This window comes from Schistocerca americana, chromosome 8, assembly GCF_021461395.2.
Source record: "Schistocerca americana isolate TAMUIC-IGC-003095 chromosome 8, iqSchAmer2.1, whole genome shotgun sequence".
Lineage (NCBI taxonomy): Eukaryota > Metazoa > Arthropoda > Insecta > Orthoptera > Acrididae > Schistocerca > Schistocerca americana.
In genome coordinates this window covers 481,562,905-481,589,183 of record NC_060126.1, presented here as the reverse complement: position 1 = coordinate 481,589,183, position 26,279 = coordinate 481,562,905, and the positions used below count along the sequence as shown (strand labels likewise).

General features: G+C 44.0%; 1 protein-coding gene across 6 annotated transcripts in view; it reads left to right on the top strand.

Annotated features, from left to right (window-relative positions):
• Positions 1 to 26,279, top strand: part of LOC124544921 (myelin regulatory factor) — a 343,973-nt gene that overhangs the window by 222,393 nt on the left and 95,301 nt on the right. For all 6 annotated transcript variants that reach the window (XM_047123662.1, XM_047123663.1, XM_047123661.1 and 3 more), the window contains exons 3-5: positions 5,489 to 5,686; positions 8,974 to 9,053; positions 23,870 to 24,217. In XM_047123662.1, the coding sequence (XP_046979618.1) occupies positions 5,489 to 5,686; positions 8,974 to 9,053; positions 23,870 to 24,217 (626 nt within the window). The remainder of the gene's footprint in view (positions 1 to 5,488; positions 5,687 to 8,973; positions 9,054 to 23,869; positions 24,218 to 26,279) is intronic.

The following is a 26,279-nucleotide window of genomic DNA, read 5'->3' as shown; positions in this document are numbered from 1 at the left end:
AGGAAAAGCCCTCCGAGTATTTTAACCCAATTTGATTCATGTGACCTGCTTTGCTCATGGAGTACATCGCATTGCTGAAGAAGTACGTTCCACTTGTGTGAATGTAAATAAACTGATTTCATCCACAAATCAAGTGTTTCTAAGGCTCCTGCTCGCATCAAGACCTACAAAGAAAAACTACCAAATGTGCTTTTACCTCCCGAACCAGTAATAACTCGTTGGGATACGTGGGTCGAAGCTGTGTTGTTTTACAATGAACATTTCGAGGCCATTAGAGGGGTAGTAAACGACTTAGATAGCGCAGAGGCTTTGGCGGTTTGCCACTGCAAGGAAGTATTTAATGTTTCCGGTATTCAGAAAGACCTTGCTGTGATTAGCACTCATTTCAACCGTATACGTGCAAGTATTAAAAAGCTTGAAACTCAAGGTTTGGCGCTGAATGAATCTATTCAGTTAATGAATAAAATTATTCTAGTGAACTCCTCATTGGCGGAGGTATTCCTAAGAAAACTTAAAGAAAAGTTTGAAAACGTTTTAAACATTAACCCAGACTTTAAACCCTTGTGCCAAATCGACAGCTTTATTAATGAGACGGGTGAACTATTACCAGAAACAGTAAGTGCCAACATAGCACCCAAATTCAAATACTGCCCAGTTACCACAGTTGATGTAGAACGGTCCTGCTTATAAAAATGTTTTGGAATTGTAAATGATGGTTTGGACCAATAGTATTAATGAAAAGTTAAAGCTGTTTTTTAGCACCCCCTCTGCGTGCGGTATATCTTGAAGTTACTCCTGTACATATCGATTGTTTCGCTGCGACTCAATCGCATCGCATGCCCTTGTTACCGACAACGGTAGCAACGAAGGAACAATTCTTGGAACATAGGATGCGTCCCCATTTTGCAAATTTTTAGAAAGTAATCCCAGAAAGGCCCCCTTCCTAACCTCTACTACAAAGTATTCAGTAAATGATATCAGCGTTCTAAATGTACCGATTTTTCACGTGGCTGGCGCTCTTCCTCGTAATTGATATACACAGGTTCGACTTTGAGATATAATGCACGCAGTAACTACCATGTTATTTTATTACTTGATTTTCGACACTTTTCAGGCATTTTTCATGCATATTTTAAGGTTTTTATTTTGCATATAATCCAGTCCCTCTAATGAAATAGGAAAGGGGAGTTGGTTAACGAAATTTAAATATTTTGGAGTTCTTTTAAAAAGTATGGGTTAAAGGATGCTTTTCCAGACACCGAAACAGCTTTGAGGCTATTTTTATGACAATGTCAGTAAATGCAGCGCTTACAGAAAGTGGTCCAACAAACTGAAAATGACAAGCAGCTTAAGATCGAGCGGGGTTGAAAGCAACTATCTTGCCGATATAATATTATATAGTCGCTAAGCTCGACTTTGATGATATAAGGTAATCATTGAGTTTACTTCGCTCAAAGCAAGAAAATGCAAAGAAAGAATGTGATATTTTTCAGATTTTAATTGTAACGCTTTTTCTCTAACTTCCAATTAATAACTGAGGCTCTATTCATAATGTATGAGGAGCAAAGAAAGCTGTTCTTCATTATACATTGACATTCATTACCGCATAAATTCATTATATACTGACATCGATTTGTTGTAGAATCTTAAACATATTCTGAGCTCAAACGTAATGAGGTATCTTGAACAGAATGACCTCAATGCCAACCAGTATGGATTCAGGAAACATCGATCATGTGAAACGTAACTCTCACATGACGAACTGAAAGCTTTGGATTAAGGCTGTAGGTGGTGGGGTCGGGTGTGGTAATTACGATGATAAATAATCACTCGCACTTCCGTCACTTACTATCAATGCTTTTATTCTCACAGCGTACACACAATAAGTGTAGCATAGAGCGCGTACTACAAAGAACTGATCTGGCAAAGTTTCAGTTACTATGAAATGAACACCCTTAGCTGTATAAAGGCGTTGGTATAAGTCAACGGGGACAGTTGAAAATGTGTGCCCCAACTGGGACTCGAACCCGGGATCTGCTGCTTACATGGCAGACGCTCTATCCATCTGAGCCACTGAGGACACACAGGGTAGTGCGACTGCAGATATTAACTCTGGCTGGCCTCCCGTGAGACCCACATTCGCAACTTATTGTCCTGCACTATATTCATAGTGCCCCTGCCCATCATACATTTTCAACTGTCTCCGTTGACTTATATCAACGCCTGTATGCAGCTAGGGGTATTCATTTCATAGTAATTTCATTGTAACGAGCTGCATGGTCACTGAAGGTATCTGTTCTTTCGGATATGTGCTGAGGCTCAGGCGTGAACCCCATGCTGCCCGTAATCGCGATGTGATTGACATGTGTAATCACACCTCCATACTTATCAAGAGGTCCGAAACGAATAATACGGTCTGCTGCGATTACGGGCAGCATGGGGTTGACGCCTGAGCCTCAGGACGTGCGCTAGCAGCGCATGTCGGGTGTTTCAAGCGTCAACTTCGCGTCTCAATATCTCGGGATGTAATGGGAATATTGCGATGCAATCAACGCCATTGTGTATGTGCTTTGTCATGCTATGGATTGCTGAAGAAAAAATATAGGAGGTCCATTTAAAAAAACATAAGTTTGTGTTAAAAAACACATATGATTTCGTTTTAGAATGTTTCCAAATATGTACATTCATGGGCCCCAGCCCTACATTGATACCGGTGAAAGTCGTTTTCCAATAGCTGTTATGTTCCAGAGGTATTTTGGGTGGACAAGATAGCTGGGACACCCTGTATAATGTTACAGTTGTTCTTGCTGTGGTAGGGCAGCGATATTATTGGGGGTAACAACCAGTGGTTCTAAGTCCCCACAAGGCACCCAGATAGATACAGTATTTCTCGAAATCCGGAAAACATTTGATTCATTGTCAGTGCAATACGTACACTTATTTCCAGAAGTACGATCATGTGGTGTATCAAGTGAAATTTGAGACTGAATTGAGAACTTTTTGCTAGGGGGGACACAGCATGTTATCTTGGATCGAGAGTCATCATCAGATGTAAAAGAACCAAAAGGTGTACCTCTTGTGATATGTGTTGGGACCCTTGCTGTTCATGTTGTGTATTAATGACCTTGCAGACATATTAACAGGAACTTCAGACCTTTTGCAGATGCTGCATTTATCTATGATGAAGTGCTGTTTGAAAGAAGCTGTATAAATATTCAGCCAGATCTTGATATCAAAGTGGTGCAAGGGCTCGCAATTGCTTTAAATGTTCAAAAATGTAAAATTGTGTGTTCACCAAACGAAAAAATGTAGCCTAGTATTCTATGAGTATACTATCAATGAGTCACTGTTGGAATTGCCCAACTCATACAAATACCTGAGTGTCACACTTTGTAGGGATATGAAATGGAATGATATCATAGGTTCAGTTATGTGTGAAACAAATATAGACTTCGGGTTATTGGTAGAATACGGGGGAAGTGCAATCAGACTACAAAGGAGACTGTTGACAAATCCCTTGTGCGACTGGTTCTAGAATATTGCTAAAGTGTGTGGGACCCATGCCAAATAGGACTAAGAGGGTGTATTTGACATGTACACTCCTGGAAATGGAAAAAAGAACACATTGACACCGGTGTGTCAGACCCACCATACTTGCTCCGGACACTGCTAGAGGGCTGTACAAGCAATGATCACACGCACGGCACAGCGGACTCACCAGGAACCGCGGTGTTGGCCGTCGAATGGCGCTAGCTGCGCAGCATTTGTGCACCTCCGCCGTCAGTGTCAGCCAGTTTGCCGTGGCATACGGAGCTCCATCGCAGTCTTTAACACTGGTAGCATGCCGCGACAGCGTGGACGTGAACCGTATGTGCAGTTGACGGACTTTGAGCGAGGGCGTATAGTGGGCATGCGGGAGGCCGGGTGGACGTACCGCCGAATTGCTCAACACGTGGGGCGTGAGGTCTCCACAGTACATCGATGTTGTCGCCAGTGGTCGGCGGAAGGTGCACGTGCCCATCGACCTGGGACCGGACCGCAGCGACGCACGGATGCACGCCAAGACCGTAGGATCCTACGCAGTGCCGTAGGGGACCGCACCGCCACTTCCCAGCAAATTAGGGACACTGTTGCTCCTGGGGTATCGGCGAGGACCATTCGCAACCGTCTCCATGAAGCTGGGCTACGGTCCCGCACACCGTTAGGCCGTCTTCCGCTCACGCCCCAACATCGTGCAGCCCGCCTCCAGTGGTGTCGCGACAGGCGTGATGGAGGGACGAATGGAGACGTGTCGTCTTCAGCGATGAGAGTCGCTTCTGCCTTGGTGCCAATGATGGTCGTATGCGTGTTTGGCGCCGTGCAGGTGAGCGCCACAATCAGGACTGCATACGAGCGAGGCACACAGGGCCAACACCCGGCATCATGGTGTGGGGAGCGATCTCCTACACTGGCCGTACACCACTGGTGATCGTCGAGGGGACACTGAATAGTGCAAACCGTCATCGAACCCATCGTTCTACCATTCCTAGACCGGCAAGGGAACTTGCTGTTCCAACAGGACAATGCACGTCCGCATGTATCTCGTGCCACCCAACGTGCTCTAGAAGGTGTAAGTCAACTACCCTGGCCAGCAAGATCTCCGGATCTGTCCCCCATTGAGCATGTTTGGGACTGGATGAAGCGTCGTCTCACGCGGTCTGCACGTCCAGCACGAACGCTGGTCCAACTGAGGCGCCAGGTGGAAATGGCATGGCAAGCCGTTCCACAGGACTACATCCAGCATCTCTATGATCGTCTCCATGGGAGAATAGCAGCCTGCATTGCTGCGAAAGGTGGATATACACTGTACTAGTGCCGACATTGTGCATGCTCTGTTGCCTGTGTCTATGTGCCTGTGGTTCTGTCAGTGTGATCATGTGATGTATCTGACCCCAGGAATGTGTCAATAAAGTTTCCCCTTCCTGGGACGATGAATTCATGGTGTTCTTATTTCAATTTCCAGGAGTGTACAAAGAAGGGCAGCATGAATGATCACAGGTTTGTTTGACCTGTGGGAGAGTGTCACAGAGATACTGAAGGACCTGAAGTGGAAGACTCTTGAATAGACGTAAACTATCCCAAGAATGTCTGTTAACAAAGTTTCAAGAACCAGCTTTAAATGATGACTTCAGGACTCTATGTATTGCTCACATAGGAATCGTGAAGACAAGATAAAAAAATTTTAGACCTGGGATCACCTTGGTACAGCATTGTGTCTATCCAGTGCTTGGCCAACTATTCTTCTAAACTTGAGTTGCACTTGCGCTACATGCCCCTGCCCAGAGCTAAGTGTTAAAAGTTCCCCAATGTGATTAGGCACCACTGCCAGTTGTTTAGTTCACTGAAAAGGTAAACTTCCTCCTTGTTTTAGTCACGTTTTGTACAATACGTTCTGACAGCAGGAATCTGTGCAGGCCAAAGTGTTAAGGTTCGTGTCCGCCTGTTGCAGCTACTTCACGGAGATGCTGACGCCGGAGGCCAGCCAGCAAAGGGTGCTGGCGGCTGCAACGGCGGCGGTGGCAGACCCCAGTGGCAGCCCCTCACACCAACCACCCAGCAGGAGGGTGCCTGCATCCCCCCAGCAACAGCAGCAGCAACAACAGCAACCACCACCTCCACCTCCACCACTTGCAGCCTATGCCCACCCGTAAGTACGAGCTCGCATTTGAGACCACACACAGTGCCCATGGCTCCATACTTTGTAACGCACCTTCATGCATTCTTCAGAGAGCTTTATGAAGACTTAAATCCTAGGCAATGGAAGAGGAAGGGGCCAAATTATTATTCATGTGAAGACAAACAAACAAAAAGTTCAAGTTAAATTAATCTTTAAAGTATATTTTACTCACTGGTGAAGAGAGTTGCAGGTATGGAAAAACAAACTGCAAAGGAAGTTTAATAGCAACACTTACATAGCATGCACAGCATCAGTTGTAAGTTGATGGAGTGCACCACTGATACATTAACAAAACCAGCATTGGACTTTTATAGGATTTTAAAGAAAAAAAAAAAAAAAAAAAGAGAGCAAGGTCGTCTTGGGAGCTACAGTTCCCTGTATAGAATAGGTCAAAATGAATTAACAGAGTTGCATAAAATATTTAATTGACCTTATGAGCTCCATTCTTGTCACTTGGACCACAGTATCCACTGACTACCAAAATATTATTGCCAGAACCATTGCAGAATGTGTAACATACTTCAGAGTGGGAACAAGACAGTTTATGTCTCCTTTTGTTGTCCTCATGTAGTAGCAAATATTGAGTTGTCTGTCTAATTTGTACATTGGTCAGTAGAATGTGACTTGTGCACCATGTATCACTAAAGCTTCTTCTGTATGTAAACTTACTTGTCAGAAAGTTTTCCACTAGCTTGCTCTACCATTAATGAACCATTTGCCTGCTTACAGTTCCAGATGCCCACCTCCCCCCTCCCCTCCAGTTATGCGCGTGTATCACAATTACTGACTGCTGCATACCCTATAACATATGGTAGTCAATCACAGCCAGTTTCTTTTCTGCCTTCTGTTAGTTTCAACGAAAATGCAGTATGTAAATTATGAAGTTCTCTGTCATTAGAAATATTTTTTTTTCTGGGATTTATGTAAGGAATCTAATATAAGCAGCACCTTCTTTATTTAATGTTGATTTTTAATGCAGCAACACAATATTAACTGCTAGGACTAAGAACATATGTAGATGTCTTACATTTAACATGGTTTACCCCTGACATAGCTCAGCATGTCCAATATTGTCATGCTGCACTGTCATTCATGTTCCGTAGTCAACCATAGCTCCCTCTGTTACTGATTAAATGAGTCCGTCCTCAATGTGAAGAAGAGCAAAGTCACCCCACTGGGAACATTTTTATGGTGCAATAACAAGCCTTTACATTGATAAGTGCTTTGTATATTTTTGTGATATTATAAGTGCTGGTAGCATACAAATAGTTACCATGTACACAAGGTACTGGACGATTGACAGGCGGATATGAAGGGGTGTGTGTGTGTGTGTGTGTGTGTGTGTGTGTGTGTGTGTGTGTGTGTGTGTGTGTTGCTAACAATTTCTCTCATTTAGGAGCCCATTGACCAGTCAGTGCCTCAGTGAGTGGGTGCCTGTACCCCTTTCATTACTTCTTATTCAGTACTTTAAATGTTAACATGGACATTTGACAAAAATTAATTGTGAAATTTCTTAAAAGATAAAAGGGATATATTGCGAAGTTACTAATTTAATCACTGAGTGAAGCAGAATATAACAAAAATTAATGGAAGCTGCAGATTTCAAACAGATGCCAGAAGGAAGTTTATGTATTGAAACTTCCTGTCAGATTAAAACTGTGTGCTGGACCGAGACTCGAACTCGGGACCTTTGCCTTTCGTGGGCAAGTGCTCTTCTGTCTGAGCTACCCAAGCACACTCATGCTCCATTCTCACAGCTTTACTTCCACCAGTACCTCGTCTCCTACCTTCCAGACTTCACAGAATTTGGTAGAGCACTTGCCCACGAAAGGCAAAGGTCTGAAGTTCAAGTCTCAGTCCAGTACACAGTTTTAATCTGCCAGGAAGTTTCATAACACTGCACACTCTGCTGCAGAGTGAAAATTTCATTCTGGAGTTTACATAGTTTTCCTTTTCAGTGCCCTTATTATTGTTATTAACTTCCAAAAGTGTATATGCTGAGGAGCCGGGGCATCATGACCACTGCCCATCCCAACACTGATTGCTTCCTGGTGGCTTTGTGGGTATGTGATGCAATAGGGAAAGTACATAAGATCAGTAGAGATAAGTGGGAAATCTTACTGGTGACAATACTGGCCATAAATGGCAAATGGTGAAACCTGCTGGCGTAAGTGATTTTGACAAAGGGCAGATTGTTAAAGCCAGACACGTGAGAATGAGTATCTTGGAAAAGGCAAAGCTGGTCAGCTGTTTGCATGTCACTGATGCGAGCATCTATGGAAAGTGGTTGAACGACAGTGAACAATAAGTAGGTGACAAAGTGTTGGATGTCTGTGCCTTATCACAGAACATGGAGGTCAGAGGCTTGCCCACTATATAAAGTAGGATAGGTGATGATCTGCAACGTGTCTGATGACACAGTATAATGCTGGAGAATGCACATGTGTTTTGGAGCACGGTGCTCACTACATATTCTTGAACATGGAACTCTGCAGCAGGTGACTGCTATGTTTTCCTATGTTGACTAAATGACGTTATTGGTTACAACTGTGGTGGGCATGGGTTGATTGTAATTGGATGATGGCTTAGTGGAAATGTGTCACCTGGTCAGATAATCACATTTCTTGTAATACCAGGTTGATGACTGTTGCCAGATAAGTCACAATTCTTGTTAATGGATGCTCGAAATGTGTACATCACCAGTACAGAGCAGTGGGGCAGCATTTTGCAATGGGGGACAGCCATCTATGCATCCATGGGACCTGTGGTAGTAATTGAAGGCACCATGACAACTGTGGAATTTGTGAATGTTATGAAAAAACCACATGCAGCCCTCCATGACTGATGTCTTCCCCAATGGACAAGGCATCTTCCAACAGGATAACTGTCCATGTCACATCTACAGTGGTTTCAGGAGTATAAAAGTGAATTCACATTGATGCCTTGTCCAATAAAGTCACTTGATTTGATCGCACATCTAGGATACTATCACACCCAAAAGTCTCCAGCACATAATTTATGAGGATGATGTGACCTCTGCATAGAACTCTGGTGCCATATATATCCAGAAATCTTCAAGGGACTTGTCAAATCCATACCATGCAGACTCATAATGTGTTGTTTCCCAAAGGTGGAGCAACATACTGTTAAGTGGGTGGTCATAGTGTTTTTGCTCATCAGTGTGTGTCAATAAATTTTCATAAATGCAAAAGTTGTAAGCCTGTGTGATGCACAATTCTCTTTGTTTTGTTTTATAGTCACAGCTTACCAGACAGCCCTCCAGATTCTGGATCTGAACCACCGTACTCCCCTCCAGATCCAACGACCAGGACATCTCGTGAGTTACTTTTATATATACTCTCTTTGTACTTATTTAAATTCATTTGAAAAATAATAAAGATAAATACAGCATTAAGAGAAATGCTATCTTTAATATCACACTGTGTCTAGAATTTTACGAGGTGCTTTCAAGTTCTAAGGCCTCCGATTTTTTTTCTAATTAACTACTCACCCGAAATCGATGAAACTGGCGTTACTTCTCGACGTAATCGCCCTGCAGACGTACACATTTTTCACAACGCTGATGCCATGATTCCATGGCAGTGGTGAAGGCTTCTTTAGGAGTCTGTTTTGACCACTGGAAAATCGCTGAGGCAATAGCAGCAAGGCTGGTGAACGTGCGGCCACGGAGAGTGTCTTTCATTGTTGGAAAAAGCCAAAAGTCACTAGGAGCCAGGTCAGGTGAGTAGGGAGCATGAGGAATCACTTCAAAGTTGTTATCACGAAGAAACTGTTGCGTAACGATAGCTCGATGTGCGGGTGCGTTGTCTTGGTGAAACAGCACACGCGCAGCCCTTCCCGGACGTTTTTGTTGCAGTGCAGGAAGGAATTTGTTCTTCAAAACATTTTCGTAGGATGCACCTGTTACCGTAGTGCCCTTTGGAACGCAATGGGTAAGGATTACGCCCTCGCTGTCCCAGAACATGGACACCATCATTTTTTCAGCACTGCCGGCTACCCGAAATTTTTTTGGTGGCGGTGAATCTGTGTGCTTCCATTGAGCTGACTGGCGCTTTGTTTCTGGATTGAAAAATGGCATCCACGTCTCATCCATTGTCACAACCGACGAAAAGAAAGTCCCATTCATGCTGTCGTTGCGCGTCAACATTGCTTGGCAACATGCCACACGGGCAGCCATGTGGTCGTCCGTCGGCATTCGTGGCAACCACCTGGATGACACTTTTCGCGTTTTCAGGTCATCATGCATGATTGTGTGCACAGAACCCACAGAAATGCCAACTCTGGAGGCGATCTGTTCAACAGTAATTCGGCGATCCCCCAAAACAATTCTCTCCACTTTCTCGATCATGTCGTCAGACCGGCTTGTGCGAGCCCGAGGTTGTTTCGGTTTGTTGTCACACGATGTTCTGCCTTCATTAAACTGTCGCACCCACGAACGCACGTTCGACACATCCATAACTCCATCACCACATGTCTCCTTCAACTGTCGATGAATTTCAATTGGTTTCACACCACGCAAATTCAGAAAATGAATGATTGCACGCTGTTCAAGTAAGCAAAACGTCGCCATTTTAAGTATTTAAAACAGTTCTCATTCACGCCACTGGCGGTAAAATTCCATCTGCCGTACGGTGCTGCCATCTCTGGGATGTATTGACAATGAACGCGGCCTCATTTTAAAACAATGCGCATGTTTCTATCTCTTTCCAGTCTGGAGAAAAAAAATCGGAGTCCTTAGAACTTGAATGCACCTCGTATTTTCGGCTATATAACTTCCTAGAACTGTGTATGCCTTTGTGAATGTGTTCTCAGAGAAGACAACCAGCTTTTCTGGGGTTCACAGGTCACCAAAAACGTAGTGCTGACAACGTTTAGGGGACCCAGAAGATCAGTCTGACTTATCTTGTTACCAGTGAAAATAATCAATTATCAATGAAATTAATCAATGTCTGGAAATATAATAAGGATGGGTGAACAATCTTCTCACCAACCATTGGCAGAAGAAAACGCATACAAGTTGCGGAAAAGTACAGGCTTTCAGAGCCTGTGGCTCCTTCGTCTTGCAAAAGAGTTGAAGGGGAAGGAAGAGGGAAAAAGGAAAAGACAGGTGAGGTTTAGATAAGAGTTATGGAAAATTTGCTCAGAACCCTGCACCTGTGGGAGACTTACTGGGTGGTATGAGAAGAAAAGATTGATCAGAATCAGTCTTTCCTTCTCATTCTGTCCAGTTAGTCTCTCCTGATCTGGGCTTATGGCTGACTTTTCCGTAACACTTGCCATTTCATAAACCTCACCAGTCCTTTTTCCTTCAGCCTTCTTCCTTTCCCTTCATCCCTTCTGCCAGGAGAAGAAATCACTGGCTCTGAAAACTTGCATGTTTTCGCATGTTTTACTTATTTTCTCCTGTCATTGTTGGCTGTAGATTTTTTTATCTATACATATTATATTATCTTGTTGTCAGCTATATATTCTTACATATTATCCATGCTAGGGGGGGTTGCCTTTAATGGGTTAGTTGACAAGCCGTACAATTGAGGACCTTATCAATGTCATAGAAAATGCCAAAAGAGCAGTTTTTGATTTAGCTGTACTAGAACTGAGTTTGTGACATTTATATTGCTTTTTCTGTACAGAATTATGTACAGTTGAAAAGTCACAAAATGCGGTTTCTTATAAGCTGCCTTCTCAGAATTGTTTGAGAATATGGAGATACGTCAGTTTATAATTGGAGATCACCTGCTTGTCATCACTCTATAAATGGTAATACAACAGGGAAAAGAGAAAGCTTCTGCAGGCCAAGAATCTTATCAGTAGACGAACAGGGGTTGGGGGGGGGGGGGGGGGGAATTTGGCAAGAGGAAATAGTGTTGTGGTTAAGGTGGGTGGCAGTGCAACAAGAGAATGCTGGTGTATGTAGGTTTCACTAATGAAGGTACATATATATTAAATACATGTGAATGGTTGAAATAAACATTTATGTGCTTATTTTGTGTTCTGTAGATACATGTTCTGAACACATCACAGGGTATGGAATGAGTCGATTTTACAAGCTTCTTGCTCTTATTACAATATAACATATTTAGGAATTAAGTGAGTATTAGTAATCAATCAAATACTTCAATATGTGTATGTGTTAGGCAGGTTCTCTTATAAAAATGAAAAGCAGTGTTTATGTTCACTTACAGTATTGGTACACATACCAGTATGTACACACAGCAATCTGAAGATGAATCTATATGTTACAAGTGTAAAGATATTAAACATTGTTGAGCAGAAACTCCTCTATAGCGTAAGATGACCCTTTTCAACAGGATATATCTACATTTTTTTTATTTAGAAGATCTTGTTTTTCATTAGATCCCCTGCACCTTAATCAAGTCTGTAAGCTCAACGTGGATGTCTTCTTTTCTTCTAGTGCCTGATTGTAGTACATACTGTTAGGTTTATTGAGGAACTATTTTCCTCTTGGAAGTACACTGAGGTGACAAGTCATGGGACATCATTATGTACATACACAGATGGTGGTACTATCGTGTACACATAGTATAAAAGGGCAGTGTATCAGTGGAGCTATTATATACTCAGGTGATTCATGTGAAATTGTTTCCAATTTTTTTACAACCACATGAAGGGAATTAACAGACTTTGAACATTGAACGGCAGTTGGAGCTAGATGTATGGGCCATTCCATTTCGGAAACTGTTAGAGAATGCAATAGTCTGAGATCCATATTGTCAAGAGTGTGCCAAGAATACAAAATTTCAGGCATTATCTCTCATCATGGAGACTGCAGTGGCAAATGGCCTGCACTTAAAGGCCGAGAGCAGTGGCTTTTGTTGGTGCCAAGAGACAAGCAACACTGCAAGAAATAACTGCAGAAAATCAATGTGGGATGTATGACGAATGCTTCTGTTTGGACAGGCCAAATTTGGCAATGATGGGCTATGTCAGCAGATGACCGAAATGCGTGCCTTTGCTAACGGGATGACTTTACCTGCTGCACCTCTCTTGGGCTCATGACAATATCAGTTGGGGCCCTAGGTGTTTGGAAAACAGTGGCCTGGTCAGATGAGTCCCAATTTCAGGTGGTAAGAGCTGATGATGGGATCCAAGTGTGGTGCAGGCCCCATGAAGCCATGGATCCAAGTTGTCAACGAGACATTGTGCAAGCTGGTCGTGGCTCCATAGTGGTGTGGGCTGTGTTTACAGAGAATTGGCTAGGGCCTCTGGTTCAACTGAGCCAATCATTGACTGGAAATGGGTACATCTGACTACTTGGAGACCATTTGTAGCCATTGATGGAATCATGTTCCCAAACAACTATGGAATTTTTATGGATAACAATACACTGTGTCAGAACATTTGGGACAATTCGAGCTAGTGATATGGCCAGCCAGATCACCTGAAATTCCATTGCACATTGATGGGACAGAATAACATATGGGTAAATTCATGCACAAAATCCTGCAGTGGCAACACTTTCGCAATGAAAAAATGAAATGATCATATGGCATCCGGGGAAGTCTGGCTTCTGAGTGCAAGTCTTATTTCAGTTGATATCACATTGGGTGACTTGCATGCCGGTGAGGAGCATGAAATGATGATGAGGACAACACAACACCCAATCCACAAACGGAGAAAATCTCCAAACCGGCCAGTAATCGAACCCAGGCCCACTGCATAGGAGGCAAGCATGTTACCACTCAGCTAAGCAGGTGGACTTTCGCAATAATGGATGGCTATGGACGCAGCATGGCTCAATATTTCTGCTAGAGCTTCCAGTGACTTGTTGAGTCCCTGCCACATCGAGCTCCTGCACTATGCCAGGGAAAAGGAGGTCTGCCATGATATTAGGAGGTATCCAGTGACTTTAGGTGTGACCTCAGTATATATGTGCTTTATATTGAGATAGTCCGCTTACCTGTTGTTTTGTTGCACTTGGTTTTGAAGAATCTTGAAGGCTCGTATCTCACTGAACTGGAATAATATACTGAGCACTAACAGCAACTAGGAGTGATTCAAATGATGTAAACTGACACAAAATGGGTTTTAAAGGTGCTTCATCTGAATATATTTGCACTGTAGTACAGTTGGTGACCAATTCCGGTTTCACAATTCACAGTACACACAGTAAATGGAAGTGCATCTCCTTCTTTGTAATCTTATAAAGAAGGAGAATCACTGTAGGACAGTCCTACACTCGTAGTCTCTGCTGGAAATATCACTTTGCCACGAAGAAAAATGATCCTAATCCTACTCCTAATGATCCAAATCCCCAAGACACCATCCAAATTGAACCCTGCCTGGAAAAGTTCCGTCCTCCGTCGCAGCGGGACCCACCTCCTCTTCCTCAAAATCACCCTCTCCAAACCTTCCAGGAATTTCTGACTTCCAGCCTTGCATCTCAGTCCTTCTTAAAAAACCTTAATCCTACTCCCAACATCACAACTGCTGAAGCCCAGGCTATCCGTGATCTGAAGGCTGACCGATCCATCGTCATTCTTCCGGCGGACAAGGGTTCCACGACCGTGGTACTTGATCGTCGGGAGTATGTGGCTGAGGGACTGTGTCAGCTTTCAGACAACACCACATACAAAGTTTGCCAAGGTAACCCCATTCCCCATGTCCAGGCGGAGCTTCAAGGAATCCTCAGAACCTTAGACCCCCTGCAAAACCTTTCACCTGACTCCATCAACCTCCTGACCCCACCGACACCCCGCACCCCTACCTTCTACCTTCTTCCTAAAATCCACAAACCCAATCATCCCGCCCGCCCCATTGTAGCTGGTTACCAAGCCCCCACAGAACGTATCTCTGCCTACGTAGATCAACACCTTCAACCCATTACATGCAGTCTCCCATCCTTCATCAAAGACACCAACCACTTTCTCGAACGCCTGGAATCCTTACCCAATGTGTTACCCCCGGAAACCATCTTTGTAACCATTGATGCCACTTCCTTACACACAAATATTCCGCACGTCCAGGGCCTCGCTGCGATGGAGCATTTCCTTTCACGCCGATCACCTGCCACCCTACCTAAAACCTCTTTCCTCATCACCTTAGCCAGCTTCATCCTGACCCACAACTTCTTCACTTTTGAAGGCCAGACATTACCAACAATTAAAGTGAACAGCCATGGGTACCAGGATGGCCCCCTCGTACGCCAACCTATTCATGGGTCGCTTAGAGGAAGCCTTCTTGGTTACCCAGGCCTGCCAACCCAAAGTTTGGTACAGATTTATTGATGACATCTTCATGATTTGGACTCACAGTGAAGAAGAACTCCAGAATTTCCTCTACAACCTCAACTCCTTTGGTTCCATCAGATTCACCTGGTCCTACTCCAAATCCCATGCGACTTTCCTTGACGTTGACCTCCACCTGTCCAATGGCCAGCTTCACACGTCCGTCCACATCAAACCCACCAACAAGCAACAGTACCTCCATTATGACAGCTGCCACCCATTCCACATCAAACGGTCCCTTCCCTACAGCCTAGGTCTTCGTGGCAAACGAATCTGCTCCAGTCCGGAATTCCTGAACCATTACACCAACAAACTGACAACAGCTTTCGCATCCTGCAACTACCCTCCCGACCTGGTACAGAAGCAAATAACCAGAGCCACTTCCTCATCCCCTCAAATCCAGAATCCCCCACAAAAGAACCACAAAAGTGCCCCACTTGTGACAGGATACTTTCCAGGACTGGACCAGACTCTGAATGTGGCTCTCCAGCAGGGATACGACTTCCACAAATCCTGCCCTGAAATGAGATCCATCCTTCATGAAATCCTCCCCACTCCACCAAGAGTGTCTTTCCGCCGTCCACCTAACCTTCGTAACCTGTTAGTTCATCCCTATGAAATCCCCAAACCACCTTCCCTACCCTCTGGCTCCTATCCTTGTAACCGCCCCCCGGTGTAAAACCTGTCCCATGCACCCTCCTACCACCACCTACTCCAGTCCTGTAACCCAGAAGGTGTACACGATCAAAGGCAGAGCCACATGTGAAAGCACCCACGTGATTTACCAACTGACCTGCCTACACTGTGATGCATTCTATGTGAGAATGACCAGCAACAAACTGTCCATTCGCATGAATGGACACAGGCAGACAGTGTTTGTTGGTAATGAGGATCACCCTGTGGCTAAACATGCCTTGGTGCATGGCCAGCACATCTTGGCACAGTGTTGCGGGTGCGTTGTCTTGGTGAAACAGCACACGCGCAGCCCTTCCCGGACGTTTTTGTTGCAGTGCAGGAAGGAATTTGTTCTTCAAAACATTTTCGTAGGATGCACCTGTTACCGTAGTGCCCTTTGGAACGCAATGGGTAAGGATTACGCCCTCGCTGTCCCAGAACATGGACACCATCATTTTTTCAGCACTGCCGGCTACCCGAAATTTTTTTGGTGGCGGTGAATCTGTGTGCTTCCATTGCGCTGACTGGCGCTTTGTTTCTGGATTGAAAAATGGCATCCACGTCTCATCCATTGTCACAACCGACGAAAAGAAAGTCCCATTCATGCTGTCGTTGCGCGTCAACATTGCTTGGCAACATGCCACACGGGCAGCCATGTGGTCGTCCGTCGGCATTCGTGGCAACCACCTGGATGACACTTTTCGCGTTTTCAGGTCATCATGCATGATTGTGTGCACAGAACCCACAGAAATGCCAACTCTGGAGGCGATCTGTTCAACAGTAATTCGGCGATCCCCCAAAACAATTCTCTCCACTTTCTCGATCATGTCGTCAGACCGGCTTGTGCGAGCCCGAGGTTGTTTCGGTTTGTTGTCACACGATGTTCTGCCTTCATTAAACTGTCGCACCCACGAACGCACGTTCGACACATCCATAACTCCATCACCACATGTCTCCTTCAACTGTCGATGAATTTCAATTGGTTTCACACCACGCAAATTCAGAAAATGAATGATTGCACGCTGTTCAAGTAAGCAAAACGTCGCCATTTTAAGTATTTAAAACAGTTCTCATTCACGCCACTGGCGGTAAAATTCCATCTGCCGTACGGTGCTGCCATCTCTGGGATGTATTGACAATGAACGCGGCCTCATTTTAAAACAATGCGCATGTTTCTATCTCTTTCCAGTCTGGAGAAAAAAAATCGGAGTCCTTAGAACTTGAATGCACCTCGTATTTTCGGCTATATAACTTCCTAGAACTGTGTATGCCTTTGTGAATGTGTTCTCAGAGAAGACAACCAGCTTTTCTGGGGTTCACAGGTCACCAAAAACGTAGTGCTGACAACGTTTAGGGGACCCAGAAGATCAGTCTGACTTATCTTGTTACCAGTGAAAATAATCAATTATCAATGAAATTAATCAATGTCTGGAAATATAATAAGGATGGGTGAACAATCTTCTCACCAACCATTGGCAGAAGAAAACGCATACAAGTTGCGGAAAAGTACAGGCTTTCAGAGCCTGTGGCTCCTTCGTCTTGCAAAAGAGTTGAAGGGGAAGGAAGAGGGAAAAAGGAAAAGACAGGTGAGGTTTAGATAAGAGTTATGGAAAATTTGCTCAGAACCCTGCACCTGTGGGAGACTTACTGGGTGGTATGAGAAGAAAAGATTGATCAGAATCAGTCTTTCCTTCTCATTCTGTCCAGTTAGTCTCTCCTGATCTGGGCTTATGGCTGACTTTTCCGTAACACTTGCCATTTCATAAACCTCACCAGTCCTTTTTCCTTCAGCCTTCTTCCTTTCCCTTCATCCCTTCTGCCAGGAGAAGAAATCACTGGCTCTGAAAACTTGCATGTTTTCGCATGTTTTACTTATTTTCTCCTGTCATTGTTGGCTGTAGATTTTTTTATCTATACATATTATATTATCTTGTTGTCAGCTATATATTCTTACATATTATCCATGCTAGGGGGGGTTGCCTTTAATGGGTTAGTTGACAAGCCGTACAATTGAGGACCTTATCAATGTCATAGAAAATGCCAAAAGAGCAGTTTTTGATTTAGCTGTACTAGAACTGAGTTTGTGACATTTATATTGCTTTTTCTGTACAGAATTATGTACAGTTGAAAAGTCACAAAATGCGGTTTCTTATAAGCTGCCTTCTCAGAATTGTTTGAGAATATGGAGATACGTCAGTTTATAATTGGAGATCACCTGCTTGTCATCACTCTATAAATGGTAATACAACAGGGAAAAGAGAAAGCTTCTGCAGGCCAAGAATCTTATCAGTAGACGAACAGGGGTTGGGGGGGGGGGGGGGGGGGAATTTGGCAAGAGGAAATAGTGTTGTGGTTAAGGTGGGTGGCAGTGCAACAAGAGAATGCTGGTGTATGTAGGTTTCACTAATGAAGGTACATATATATTAAATACATGTGAATGGTTGAAATAAACATTTATGTGCTTATTTTGTGTTCTGTAGATACATGTTCTGAACACATCACAGGGTATGGAATGAGTCGATTTTACAAGCTTCTTGCTCTTATTACAATATAACATATTTAGGAATTAAGTGAGTATTAGTAATCAATCAAATACTTCAATATGTGTATGTGTTAGGCAGGTTCTCTTATAAAAATGAAAAGCAGTGTTTATGTTCACTTACAGTATTGGTACACATACCAGTATGTACACACAGCAATCTGAAGATGAATCTATATGTTACAAGTGTAAAGATATTAAACATTGTTGAGCAGAAACTCCTCTATAGCGTAAGATGACCCTTTTCAACAGGATATATCTACATTTTTTTTATTTAGAAGATCTTGTTTTTCATTAGATCCCCTGCACCTTAATCAAGTCTGTAAGCTCAACGTGGATGTCTTCTTTTCTTCTAGTGCCTGATTGTAGTACATACTGTTAGGTTTATTGAGGAACTATTTTCCTCTTGGAAGTACACTGAGGTGACAAGTCATGGGACATCATTATGTACATACACAGATGGTGGTACTATCGTGTACACATAGTATAAAAGGGCAGTGTATCAGTGGAGCTATTATATACTCAGGTGATTCATGTGAAATTGTTTCCAATTTTTTTACAACCACATGAAGGGAATTAACAGACTTTGAACATTGAACGGCAGTTGGAGCTAGATGTATGGGCCATTCCATTTCGGAAACTGTTAGAGAATGCAATAGTCTGAGATCCATATTGTCAAGAGTGTGCCAAGAATACAAAATTTCAGGCATTATCTCTCATCATGGAGACTGCAGTGGCAAATGGCCTGCACTTAAAGGCCGAGAGCAGTGGCTTTTGTTGGTGCCAAGAGACAAGCAACACTGCAAGAAATAACTGCAGAAAATCAATGTGGGATGTATTACGAATGCTTCTGTTTGGACAGGCCAAATTTGGCAATGATGGGCTATGTCAGCAGATGACCAAAATGCGTGCCTTTGCTAACGGGATGACTTTACCTGCTGCACCTCTCTTGGGCTCATGACAATATCAGTTGGGGCCCTAGGTGTTTGGAAAACAGTGGCCTGGTCAGATGAGTCCCAATTTCAGGTGGTAAGAGCTGATGATGGGATCCAAGTGTGGTGCAGGCCCCATGAAGCCATGGATCCAAGTTGTCAACGAGACATTGTGCAAGCTGGTCGTGGCTCCATAGTGGTGTGGGCTGTGTTTACAGAGAATTGGCTAGGGCCTCTGGTTCAACTGAGCCAATCATTGACTGGAAATGGGTACATCTGACTACTTGGAGACCATTTGTAGCCATTGATGGAATCATGTTCCCAAACAACTATGGAATTTTTATGGATAACAATACACTGTGTCAGAACATTTGGGACAATTCGAGCTAGTGATATGGCCAGCCAGATCACCTGAAATTCCATTGCACATTGATGGGACAGAATAACATATGGGTAAATTCATGCACAAAATCCTGCAGTGGCAACACTTTCGCAATGAAAAAATGAAATGATCATATGGCATCCGGGGAAGTCTGGCTTCTGAGTGCAAGTCTTATTTCAGTTGATATCACATTGGGTGACTTGCATGCCGGTGAGGAGCATGAAATGATGATGAGGACAACACAACACCCAATCCACAAACGGAGAAAATCTCCAAACCGGCCAGTAATCGAACCCAGGCCCACTGCATAGGAGGCAAGCATGTTACCACTCAGCTAAGCAGGTGGACTTTCGCAATAATGGATGGCTATGGACGCAGCATGGCTCAATATTTCTGCTAGAGCTTCCAGTGACTTGTTGAGTCCCTGCCACATCGAGCTCCTGCACTATGCCAGGGAAAAGGAGGTCTGCCATGATATTAGGAGGTATCCAGTGACTTTAGGTGTGACCTCAGTATATATGTGCTTTATATTGAGATAGTCCGCTTACCTGTTGTTTTGTTGCACTTGGTTTTGAAGAATCTTGAAGGCTCGTATCTCACTGAACTGGAATAATATACTGAGCACTAACAGCAACTAGGAGTGATTCAAATGATGTAAACTGACACAAAATGGGTTTTAAAGGTGCTTCATCTGAATATATTTGCACTGTAGTACAGTTGGTGACCAATTCCGGTTTCACAATTCACAGTACACACAGTAAATGGAAGTGCATCTCCTTCTTTGTAATCTTATAAAGAAGGAGAATCACTGTAGGACAGTCCTACACTCGTAGTCTCTGCTGGAAATATCACTTTGCCACGAAGAAAAATGATCCTAATCCTACTCCTAATGATCCAAATCCCCAAGACACCATCCAAATTGAACCCTGCCTGGAAAAGTTCCGTCCTCCGTCGCAGCGGGACCCACCTCCTCTTCCTCAAAATCACCCTCTCCAAACCTTCCAGGAATTTCTGACTTCCAGCCTTGCATCTCAGTCCTTCTTAAAAAACCTTAATCCTACTCCCAACATCACAACTGCTGAAGCCCAGGCTATCCGTGATCTGAAGGCTGACCGATCCATCGTCATTCTTCCGGCGGACAAGGGTTCCACGACCGTGGTACTTGATCGTCGGGAGTATGTGGCTGAGGGACTGTGTCAGCTTTCAGACAACACCACATACAAAGTTTGCCAAGGTAACCCCATTCCCCATGTCCAGGCGGAGCTTCAAGGAATCCTCAGAACCTTAGACCCCCTGCAAAACCTTTCACCTGACTCCATCAACCTCCTGACCCCACCGACACCCCGCACCCCTACCTTCTACCTTCTTCCTAAAATCCACAAACCCAATCATCCCGCCCGCCCCATTGTAGCTGGTTACCAAGCCCCCACAGAACGTATCTCTGCCTACGTAGATCAACACCTTCAACCCATTACATGCAGTCTCCCATCCTTCATCAAAGACACCAACCACTTTCTCGAACGCCTGGAATCCTTACCCAATGTGTTACCCCCGGAAACCATCTTTGTAACCATTGATGCCACTTCCTTACACACAAATATTCCGCACGTCCAGGGCCTCGCTGCGATGGAGCATTTCCTTTCACGCCGATCACCTGCCACCCTACCTAAAACCTCTTTCCTCATCACCTTAGCCAGCTTCATCCTGACCCACAACTTCTTCACTTTTGAAGGCCAGACATTACCAACAATTAAAGTGAACAGCCATGGGTACCAGGATGGCCCCCTCGTACGCCAACCTATTCATGGGTCGCTTAGAGGAAGCCTTCTTGGTTACCCAGGCCTGCCAACCCAAAGTTTGGTACAGATTTATTGATGACATCTTCATGATTTGGACTCACAGTGAAGAAGAACTCCAGAATTTCCTCTACAACCTCAACTCCTTTGGTTCCATCAGATTCACCTGGTCCTACTCCAAATCCCATGCGACTTTCCTTGACGTTGACCTCCACCTGTCCAATGGCCAGCTTCACACGTCCGTCCACATCAAACCCACCAACAAGCAACAGTACCTCCATTATGACAGCTGCCACCCATTCCACATCAAACGGTCCCTTCCCTACAGCCTAGGTCTTCGTGGCAAACGAATCTGCTCCAGTCCGGAATTCCTGAACCATTACACCAACAAACTGACAACAGCTTTCGCATCCTGCAACTACCCTCCCGACCTGGTACAGAAGCAAATAACCAGAGCCACTTCCTCATCCCCTCAAATCCAGAATCCCCCACAAAAGAACCACAAAAGTGCCCCACTTGTGACAGGATACTTTCCAGGACTGGACCAGACTCTGAATGTGGCTCTCCAGCAGGGATACGACTTCCACAAATCCTGCCCTGAAATGAGATCCATCCTTCATGAAATCCTCCCCACTCCACCAAGAGTGTCTTTCCGCCGTCCACCTAACCTTCGTAACCTGTTAGTTCATCCCTATGAAATCCCCAAACCACCTTCCCTACCCTCTGGCTCCTATCCTTGTAACCGCCCCCCGGTGTAAAACCTGTCCCATGCACCCTCCTACCACCACCTACTCCAGTCCTGTAACCCAGAAGGTGTACACGATCAAAGGCAGAGCCACATGTGAAAGCACCCACGTGATTTACCAACTGACCTGCCTACACTGTGATGCATTCTATGTGAGAATGACCAGCAACAAACTGTCCATTCGCATGAATGGACACAGGCAGACAGTGTTTGTTGGTAATGAGGATCACCCTGTGGCTAAACATGCCTTGGTGCATGGCCAGCACATCTTGGCACAGTGTTACACCGTCCGGGTTATCTGGATACTTCCCACTGACACCAACCTATCCGAACTCCGGAGATGGGAACTTGCTCTTCAATATACCCTCTCTTCCCGTTACCCACCAGGCCTCAATCTCCGCTAATTTCAAGTTGCCGCCACTCATACCTCACCTGTCATTCAACATCATCTTTGCCTCTGCACTTCTGCCTCGACTGACATCTCTGCCCAAACTCTTTGTCTTTAAATATGTTTGCTTGTGTCTGTATATGTGTGGATGGATATGTGTGTGTGTGCGAGTGTATACCCGTCCTTTTTTCCCCCTAAGGTAAGTCTTTCCGCTCCTGGGATTGGAATGACTCCTTACCCTCTCCCTTAAAACCCACTTCCTTTCGTCTTTCCCTCTCCTTCCCTCTTTCCTGATGAGGCAACAGTTTGTTGCGAAAGCTTGAATTCCGCTCCCGGGATTGGAATGACTCCTTACCCTCTCCCTTAAAACCAACTTCCTTTCGTCTTTCCCTCTCCTTCCCTCTTTCCTGATGAGGCAACAGTTTGTTGCAAAAGCTTGAATTTTGTGTGTATGTATGTGTCTGTTTGTGTTTCTGTCGACCTGCCAGCGCTTTCGTATGGTAAGTCACATCATCTTTGTTTTTAAACAAAGATCCTCATCAGGAAAGAGGGAAGGAGAGGGAAAGACGAAAGGAAGTTGGTTTTAAGGGAGAGGGTAAGGAGTCATTCCAATCCCGGGAGCGGAAAGACTTACCTTAGGGGGGAAAAAAGGACGGGTATACACGCGCATGCACACACACACACACACACACACACACACACACACACACACACACACACACACATATCCATCCACACATATACAGACTAAAATATCAATGAAATCAAACAAGGGAAAATCCAGCTGCCAGAGACTGTGGTCGTGTGTGTGTGTGTGTGTGTGTGTGTGTGTGTGTGTGTGAGGGACAGAGAGAGAGTGAGAGAGTTGTTTATTTTTCACAAATGCCTTGTTAGCCACTGTCCTTTTCATTATACTGTTAAAATATCAATGAATCAATAGCAGCAGCAGCAGCAGCTGACCACTTCTGCCACGCCACAGCCTACAGTTTATTTGACATAATATGATGTATTTATTCTTTAAGCTTTTCATCTGATGATGGCATTCTGCCAAAATGCATTGTCCATTTGAAAAATGAAATTGCAATCTGACATACAATTTTTTGTATAAATTATTTTAAATCAGTGATGAGAATGGAATGTTGTTGTTTGTGTCTACTGTGACAGCAGTTACTCATTAAAATGACAGACACACATTTGTATACACCTACACAGGGTGATGGAGTAAAATCATAACTATAGGAGTAGCACTTCAAAATGGCACATCACTGAAATCAGCTGATTATATGAGACAAATTACAGTGATTGTGTTACAACCAAGTTGGAAAATAGAATTGGCCTTGTAATAATTTTGTGATTTGATATGAAAAAAATTATTGCCTTTATATCTTTAATTGCAGAGACTGCTTAAGATACTATTCTTTTTTCAGATCAAAAACAGCCATCCCACGCACAGCCTATATCGAGTGTTAGCCTGGCACAGGAATTGTTGCTTCATCAGCCTCACCTACATTCACACCAGCACCACAGTCAGCCATCTCCAGCTCCTCCATTGTTCATGCCACACATCGGACTACCAGGTGGCAAGGTACCACAACAGACTCTAGCAGTGGGTCATGTGGGAGAAGCAGCTGCTACTGCTGCCTTGCTTGTGGCACAACAGCAACAGCAGCAGCAGCAACAACAACAACAGCAACAGCAGCAGCAACAAACTCCTGCCAGCCCGCGGCCTGCTTCGTCCACAACACCAGCTCAGCAGCAGCAAATACCAGTCATTGGTGAGCAAACATACCTAGTATTACAACATAATGTAATTGGATAGATAAAAATAATCTACACACCAAGCAGCAGCAGGAGAACATACACATAAAAAAAAGATTTTACATATGCAAGCTTTTAGAGCGAGTAGCTCCTTCTTCTGGCAGAAGGGTTTGAGGAGGAAGGAAGAGGGGTAAATGAAAAGGACTGGAGATGTTTAGTAAAGGGGTAGAGTTAGGAAAAGTCATACAGGACTCCAGGTCATGGGAGGGTACTGGACGGGATGTGAAGGAAGGAAGGAACCAATGACTCCGAAAGCTTGCGTATGTAAAATCTTTTTTTACGAGGGTGAGTCAAATGAAAACCTTAAATATTTTTTTAAATATTATTTATTCTGCAGAAGTGGTACAAAGCTGTATCACTTTTCAACATAATCTCCCCCATGCTCAATGCAAGTCCTCCAGTGCTTACAATGTACATAAATTCCTTTAGAAAAAAAATTCTTTTGGTAGTCCGCGCAACCACTCATGCACCGTGTAGCATACCTCTTCATCAGAACGGAATTTCTTTCCTCCCATGGCATCTTTGAGTGGTCCAAACATATAGTAATCACTTGGGGCAAGGTCTGGTGAGTATGGTGGATGAGGAAAACACTCAAAATGCAGGTCTGTGATTGTTGCAACTGTTGTACGGGCAGTATGGGGCCTTGCATTGTCATGTTGCAAAAGGACACCTGCTGACAGCAATCCACATCGCTTTGATTTGATTGCAGGCTGCAGATGAATTTTTAGGAGATCTGTGTATGATGCACTGGTGACAGTGGTCCCTCTAGGCATGTAATGCTCCAAAATGACGCCTTTTTCATCCCAACAGAGAGTCAGCACAACTACCCTGCTGATGGTTCTGTTCGAAACTCCTTTGGTTTTGGTGATGAGGAATGGCGCCATTCCTTGCTCGCTCTCTTCATTTTTGGTTGGTGGAAGTGGACCCAGGTTTCGTCCCCAGTAAATATTCTTGCAAGGAAGCCATCACCTTCTCGTTCAAAGTGCTGTAGAAGTTCTTCACAAGCATCAATACGTCATTCTCTCATTTCAGGAGTCAGCTGCTGTGGCACCCATCTTGCAGACAGTTTGTGTTACTGGAGCACATCATGCACAATGTGGTGTGCTGACCCATGACTAATCTGTAAACATGCTGTAATGTCATTCGGTGTCACTCGGCGGTTTTCTTTCACTATGGCTTCAACTGCTGCAATGTTCTGTGGAGTCACAACTCGTTGTGCCTGACCTGGACGAGGAGCATCTTCCACTGAAGTCACACCATTTGTAAACTCCCTACTCCATTAGTAGACTTGCTGCTGTGACAAACATGCATCATCATACTCAACCTTCATTCGTTGACAAATTTCAATAGGTTTCACACCTTCATTACGCAAAAACCGAATAACAGAACGCTGTTGTTCCCTGGTGCATGTCACAAGTGGGGCAGCCATCTTTATACTGATACTGCGATGGTATGCTGCCACCTGCAGGCCATTCTGCACGCTGTTTGTAGCACACTTACCAACTTACAGGATAACGGCGCAATATTTCGATTTGTTATAACAAGTTTAAGGTTTTCATTTGACTCACCCTTGTATATGTGTGTTCTCCTGTTGCCACTTGGTGAGTAGACTTTTTATCTATCCAGTTACATTATACTGTTAAAAATTGATTATCCTCTAGTTCTACAACAGCTCTTTTAACACAATAGACAGCACAAGTTTCACTGAACATAAACAAATTAGTTCTGTATGGTTGAACTCCATGGCTGTGGATTGATGTAGTTAAACAGATAAAAAATGAATCACTTTTTGTGCAGGTTTACTTGTGTCAAGGTATGTTTTAGGCTTTCACCCATCTTCATACACCATCAATAAAAACAGTATACTGATGAAAATACAAATGTATTTGTCAACTGAAGATGAGTGTAAGTTTGAACAGCATCTTGGGATAAAAAAGCTATTCTAAAAGTGGCTGGTTGCTGTATTTATTCAAGTAATGTAAAAAAATAACTACATGGATTTTATTATGGCATTTGTCA